The sequence below is a fragment of the Erithacus rubecula genome, assembly GCF_903797595.1.
Source record: "Erithacus rubecula genome assembly, chromosome: 1".
Lineage (NCBI taxonomy): Eukaryota > Metazoa > Chordata > Aves > Passeriformes > Muscicapidae > Erithacus > Erithacus rubecula.
In genome coordinates, this window is record NC_136658.1 from 67,838,638 (window position 1) to 67,845,424 (window position 6,787).

At 51.6% G+C, this 6,787-nt stretch overlaps 1 protein-coding gene across 8 annotated transcripts in view; it reads right to left on the minus strand.

Moving 5' to 3' along the window:
* The window catches only part of TSC22D1 (TSC22 domain family member 1), a gene marked incomplete at its 5' end in the record, with an annotated part of 91,300 nt that extends 84,794 nt beyond the window's left edge, over positions 1-6,506 (minus strand). For 4 of the 8 annotated variants that reach the window (XR_013773633.1, XM_079300792.1, XM_079300797.1 and 1 more), the window contains one exon: positions 2,002-4,868. Coding sequence is in view for 4 of the 8 variants with exons in the window: in XM_079300792.1 (XP_079156918.1) it covers positions 2,002-4,868 (2,867 nt within the window). Of the gene's footprint in view, positions 1-507; positions 1,480-1,590; positions 4,869-5,487 lie in introns of those variants that run through there. The other 4 variants (XR_013773634.1, XR_013773632.1, XM_079300795.1 and 1 more) reach the window with 4 other exon arrangements.
* Between the last annotated feature and the right edge of the window lie 281 nt (positions 6,507-6,787).

A 6,787-nucleotide genomic window follows, 5' to 3' on the forward strand; every position in this document is an offset into this window, starting at 1 on the left:
TATTGTTACCCTGAGTGATTTAAACATTCTGGAAAAACTACCAATCATGTCAAACTGTTAACATATGCTCTTAAAATCAGGGTACAGACATATTCTAGATGTCATTTTCCAAAACACTGAGTATCAATAAGCTTACAATTCTCCTACTCTGCTAGGATCCCCTGAAGGCTTACAGGGATTTTTTTGGTTGATAAAAGCAAACAAAACTAAAAAACAACCATACAACAACAAAAACTAATGACACCACCAAACACCAGTGGGATCCGCAAATAGAAGGATTATTGTTGTGATTTACAAAATTCAAGCCTTACTTCTGAAAAAAATTCAGAAGAAAACCAAAAAACATTTCTGAAAAGCTGCTAGTAGCATAATGGTGACACTGTTGGCTTTAACACCTCAATCTGTCTTCTACCACCTTCATGTACTTATTGACTAAAACAACATAATCAGAATGCAACAGTGTTGGAACTTGTCTTCTAGCACTCCTGGAAGACAAGCTGCTACTCATTACAGCTCTTTGGCATCTTAGAAAGATGTGATGAAAGCCACTATGGCATTCAACACCTTATGATCAACATAATCAGAGACTGCTGATAGAGTTAGGATTTTCAATATTAAGAATAAAATCCAGCCTCTCCCAGCAACCCATTTTATTAAAAAAAAAAAAATCTTGCCATTGGTACTATTCTTGATTGAAGTTTTGGCACCAAGAAGGTATTTCAAAAGTGCTTCACCTCCCATTGCTATGGATTTTTCCCACTTTGTGTTTAGTGAATTATTTTGTCTCCTCATCCTAGTCTCAGTTTCTCTAGTGTTTTCTGTCCTGCTCCCAAGGTGGGTTATTTATCTTAAAAGTTACTTCTCCCATTAATGTAGCTTCTTAGACAGGAAGGTCTTTGGAAGAAGCAGCAGTCTTCTGAGCCACTCGCAAACCCATATCACAAGAGGTCATCAACACATTGAGGACTATCCACACATAATCAATATCAAACCATCACATTTTAAAATTAATGTTTCAATCAATTCAGCCTGCACACACAATGGTCTCAACTTCTCTGCACACACTGTCAAAGAATTGAGACTATTCACATGCATGTGCTATTAAGACCAGGCAGTGATCATTTACTTGAAAAGGTGCAGGTAACAGAACACATGTAGTTTGAAAACTGGTGACAACAGGAAAAAAATATGCAGTTTTCTTACTCTAACTGCACAGAATTGGTGCACTAGATTCAAAGGTTCACCACCCTTCAGCAGGCCTGAGCGGATCTCACCATGCATTAATGCTTTGAAGCAACACCATCAAGACCAAAAGTACCCCAGGATCAAGTCAAAGAGCCACAACAATGTTGCTGAACATCCCTTTTTCCACCATGCTCATTTGCCTAAAGCGTCACTTGGCTGTCAAAGAGGTTTCAAACACACCACAGAATCACAACTGGTTCAACCTTAATAAAGTGAATACTTTAAAAAGAGAAGCTAAAGCAAAATGAAGTCTAGGCTTGTGAAAAAAAAAAATATATACCCAAGAATAAATATTAATTATTTCCATATAATAAATAATAAAGTGAATACTTTAAAAAGAGAAGCTAAAGCAAAATGAAGTCTAGGCTTGTGAAAAAAAAAAATATATACCCAAGAATAAATATTAATTATTTCCATATAATAAATAATCTAAACTGCAATCACCAGTAGTATAACCACTCTAGAGTATTCTCGTCTTCCTCAACACAATGGGAATATACACACTGAACAGATTGTTAAGCACAATTTACCCACACAGTAGTTTCAAAGCATAATCAATACAACCCACCCCCTCAAGAGAAAAACAAGTTCTTTAATACAATATCTGCATGCGGTGAGACCTGAGAAATAGTATTTTAATTAGACAGAGACATTACACTGCTTCATTTCACCGAATGGCTGTAACAAGACCTGCAAGTTAGTGCAAATCAAACTATCAGAGAGTCCATCTTTTAATAAAGTTACAGGCAGTCTTACCTCTCATCCTCACCATCTACAAGAGGCGTAGTCAAGGGCAGCACCTTCAGTGGGAAGAGGGACGCCGAGGACGGCACGCTGCTGCTCCCGCCATCCGAAGCGGCCGATGCTCCACCACCGCTCTCGACGCCGGCAGCTTGAGGTAAACCCACCAAGGAAGGTTCTGTAGGGCGTCTGCCATCTTCCATTTGGCTTACAATGGACTGAGCTAGTGATTGTGCAGGGAACTGGGTAGAGCTTAGTGGCATCTGCTGTGGCACACTCTGTGCCACTGGCATACCTATACTTGTTGATATCAAGGGAGGCTGACTAACGCTTTGAGCCAAATTTCCATTCTGCACAGCCGAAGCCTGCGCTATATTCTGTGGCTGTCCCAAACCTACAGAAGCAGAAGGTATGCCAGGAGGCACAGCTGAACCAGCTTGACTTGGTGCAGGAACAGTACTAGCAGAGGGTATTGGGCTTACCGCAGGCAGCTGCTGGCCAGTCATCCCTTGGACTACAGATTCCACTCCTTGTGCCTGTGGCTGTACAGGTAACAAGGTGTTTTGCTGAGCAATGACCATTTGTTGAGGAAGGCCTGTAGCACTAGCCTGTAATCCCTGCTGCATTATTCCTGTCTGCACAGGCTGCACTACTTGGGAAGATGGAGGAGCAGCCGCTGATGGCATAACTGGAGGTGGAATTTGGTTTGTAGCAGATGGTGGTTGCACCACAGCAGCTACACTTCCTTGCTGCCCAACATTTAGTATTTGACCACTGGCAGCTACACCTGGTATTGCTGCTGGAGCATGTGCAACAGGCTGAGCTGGGGCAGCAGCTGGATGTGCTTGCACTGAAGGCTGCATGCCCTGTGCCTGGGCAACAGGAACCGGTTGCCCAGCTCCTACTCCTGTAGAACTTGGCTGCATGGCAGGGGCTGGAGTCTGAAGGATCTGCTGATGCTGAATGTAGTCTGGCATTGCCCCTGTGACAGAGTTTTGGTTCACCGCCTTAACGTGACCCGCGGCCATCTGCGAAGGAACTGGCTGCTGCTGCTGCTGCTGTCCGTACTGCAACTGCTGCTGCTGCACCACTGGCAAAGTCTGCACAGGCTGTGCCGGCTGAGAATACGGCAGCTGCTGCTGAGCCATGCTCTGGAGGGCAGGCTGCTGGTGGCCCAGAGATGGGGATACACCTAGCATATTAACTGGAGCTGGCTGAACCCCAGTAACAGTGGTTAGACTGGCCTGTGCAGGAGGTTGGACCCCTGGCTTCTGCTGTGGATAGTTTACTTCTTGAGAATGCAGCTGGACTTGTGCAAGCTGTGATTGAGAAACACTCTGTGGTATACTAGATGCTGGAATTGCTGGAGGAGCAGCACTGCTAAAATCCATCTGCTGCGGACCCACACCTTGAAATGCTTGCTGCTGTACCACAGTAGGTGCTCCCATTTCTCCACTTCCCACACTTTCTGTATAGTGACTCAGTGTGCTTACATTGCTGCTAACAGAACTCCCACTGGTGCTCTCCCTTTCAGAAGTCACTTCAAGCGGGTTTTGTTTTATCGTCTCTACTGCTTTGTTTACTGCTACTCCCTCCGAAACTGCAACAGTGTTTTCTTTATCATAGAATTCAGTGCATGTCCATCTACCTTTTTTGAAAGGTTCAGAACTAGAATCTAATTTTACAACCCTAAACCTTGATGTGCCAGATGCAGGTTGCTGCTGGCTTGATCCCACTGCCATTCCTGCAGTTGGATTAGTAGCATTGTTAATGACACTAGAGGAAGCACTCGTACCATTGCCAACACCACTCAAGATATTCACATTAGCATTGCTGCTAGCTCCAGACAAAGCATTTACATTACCAGTACTCATGATGCTGCTTAAATTAATAGTACCAAGCACATTGCTTGCCACACTAGAACTACCACCACCAATATTATTTAAGGTACTAGTTCCAGCAGCAGGACTTATACCTAAATTTCCAGGAGTACTTGTGGTGCGGATATTAGACACGGCAGATGCCGGGGAACCAGTGGATGATGCAGCAGAAACTGGTGCAGTTGATATAACATTGTCAGAGCTTCCAGTTGTTGATAGTTTTCTAAACGATGGACTGGGCGGTGGTCCTCCAGAAATTGGGGCACTACCCACCCCAGGATGCGATGGATGATGGTGTCCATGATGGTGGTGGTGAAGGTGGTGGTGGTGATGAACATGATGGGGATGAACACTTCCATTGATCACAACACTCTGCTGTGGGTGATGAGGCAGAGGAGCATGCTGCTGAGGAAGGTGAGGCTGGTTTGGAGAAACAGCCCCAGGAGTCTCTGCCTCTTGGAAGTTATTTAGAGTCTCTTCAGAAGAACTCCTCTCAGGTTCTCCCATGTCAGTGGCTCTGGATAAAGACACATCCAAGATTTCTGAAGATGACAGGTCTTCAGTGTGAGACTCATCCAGATCATCGTAGCTTTCTGTATCCTCAGCTATGCTGTTATTAGAGCTCATACTAGCTGATATTTGAGCAGGGGTCACACTGGTAATTTGAAAGCCACTTTTCTTTTTCATTTGAGCTCCAGTCTGTGCAAGGGGCTGTGGCTGGAGCTGAGACTGCGAGAGGAGGTTCAGGCTTTGTGGATGAGGGGGTGTCGGCTGTGGACCCGCCGTTGAAGCTGCTGCAGGAGATGGAGGCGGCGGCTGGACCAGCAAAGGCGGCTGATAATCCTCGGCGGAGAGGGCAGCGCTCCCAACGCCGGTACCTGGTGCAGTGGGAGCAGTAACGCAGCTGCTGCCGCTGCTACTGCTGCTGCCCCTTCTAGGAAACATCGCCGGGTGCGCCATCTTCCTAGCACTAATGTCTGCGGCTGAGTCAGGCTGGTGCATTGTATCGGGTGTATTTTAAGAGTGCAATCCCCCGGTATGGAAAGAGACAGACAGACAGACACATACACACACACGCACAGTTAGCTGTGTGCTCAGGGCAGGGCAGACACCAGCACGCACAGCCCCCCCGGCTCCCGCAGCGCACGGGCTGAGGCGGCTCGGCACCGCCGCTCACCGCCACCCCCCTCCCCTCCCCTCCGAGACAGGGAGGGGGCGAGCACCGGTCCTCCGCCGCCTCTGAATGTGACACTTTCAATCCTCCGCCATTCACTTTCTTTCTCCCTACCACCCTGCCCCCCGCTCCCTTTGATTCCTACCACCACCTCCCTGCTCGGCCGCCCCCCCCCCTTCCCCAGCCCCCCGATTGCGCCTCTCCCGGGAGGACACCCAGCCGGCCGCGCCGGGGGCGAGCCCGTTCCCTCTCCCCGCGGAGGCTCCGCCGGCCGCAGCGGCTCGCCGGCAGCCGGCAGCACCGCCCTCCCTCCCTCCTTCCCTCCCTGCCCGCCTCGGCGGGGCCAGGGCAGCCGGCGGGCCCGCAGGGCAGCCCGGCGAGGCGGCCGGCGCCCCTCGCCATCACCGCTCCTAGTAGTAGGAGGAGGAGGAAGGCGCGGATACGTACAGGACTGGCGCACAGCAGGGCGGCAGCGGCAGGCTAAGCCGGGCAGGGACATCCCCGTCAGTGGCAGCCATGGAGCTGAATCATTTTGGGTATTAGAGAGACGGAATAAGGACGGAAGAAATGCAGCAGCAGCAACCCGACAAGAGAGTCCATGAAAAGGAGAGAGGGAGGGAGGAGGAAGGGGGAGCCAGCCAGGCAGCCTCTCTCTCCTCCCTGTGTCTGGCTGTCTCTGGAGGAGGCTCCGCTCCGCACGCTCTTCCTTCCCCCTCCGCCGCCTCCTCCCCCTTTATAACAGGCGGCACCCGCTCGTCCTCCGCAGAACCGCGCCTGGAATCCGTCCTCCTCCTCCCGCGTGTGCGTCCGCCCCGTCCTTTCTTCCCTCAGGGTCTACTCCCGGCTTCCCCGCCGCCGCGGGTCTCTCCCTCCCCGTGCCTGCCCCGTCTCCTCACGGAGCGCTGGAGGAGGCGCCGCGGGGGGGAGGAGGGGAGAGCTCGCCAAAGGGGAGGGCGGGCGAGAGACAACGTAAGATGGCGGCGGCCGCCGCGCACGCGCGCCCCGCCGGCAGACATAAAGCCCGTCTGGCCGGGCCGGCGGAAATAGGGCTCGGCTCGCGTGGCGGAAATGGCCGAGCGCCGCCGAGCCCGCGGCGGGCGGCTGAGGGCGTCCCGGCTGGGAGGGGGCGAGGCTGCGGCCACGGCCATGGCGGGCCGCCCCCTCACTCCCCTCCGCTCCGCTGCCCGGCCGCGTCGTGTACCCGCCAGGTGCCCCCTCTCTGCCCGCAGCATGACTGTGCCTCACATGACCTGCCACCGCCGCCTCCCTCCCCCTCTCCTCAGCTCCGCTGCAGATTTATTCAAGTTATTCATCACCTTCTCTCCTTCCTCCCCTCCCTCGGTCCAGAATATTCCTGCCCGCTCCTTCCCCCGCGCATGGGAAGGAAAGCGGAGTGTGCGCGCATCCCGCTTGCTCGGGGCCGCCTTTCCCTTTGTGCCCGGCTCGCCCCGGTGCTCCGCTCCATCCCATCGCATCCCGTCCCATCCCCGGCGGGGGTCGCCGCCCGCCCCGCAGGGACCCTCGGTGCCGGGGCAGCCATGCCCGAGGGTCGGGTGGAATCGTTCATCTGCATCCACATGCGGCGTGTGTGCGTGTGTGTGTGTGTGTTTAGGAGCTGCCCATGAAAGCTCTAGACGAACCGTACCGAAGCACTGACCAAAAAAAAAAAAAAAAAAAAAAAAAAACAAAAAAAAAACCAAAAAAACCCCAAAAAAACCCCAAAAAACCCACCCACAAACCCAACTAA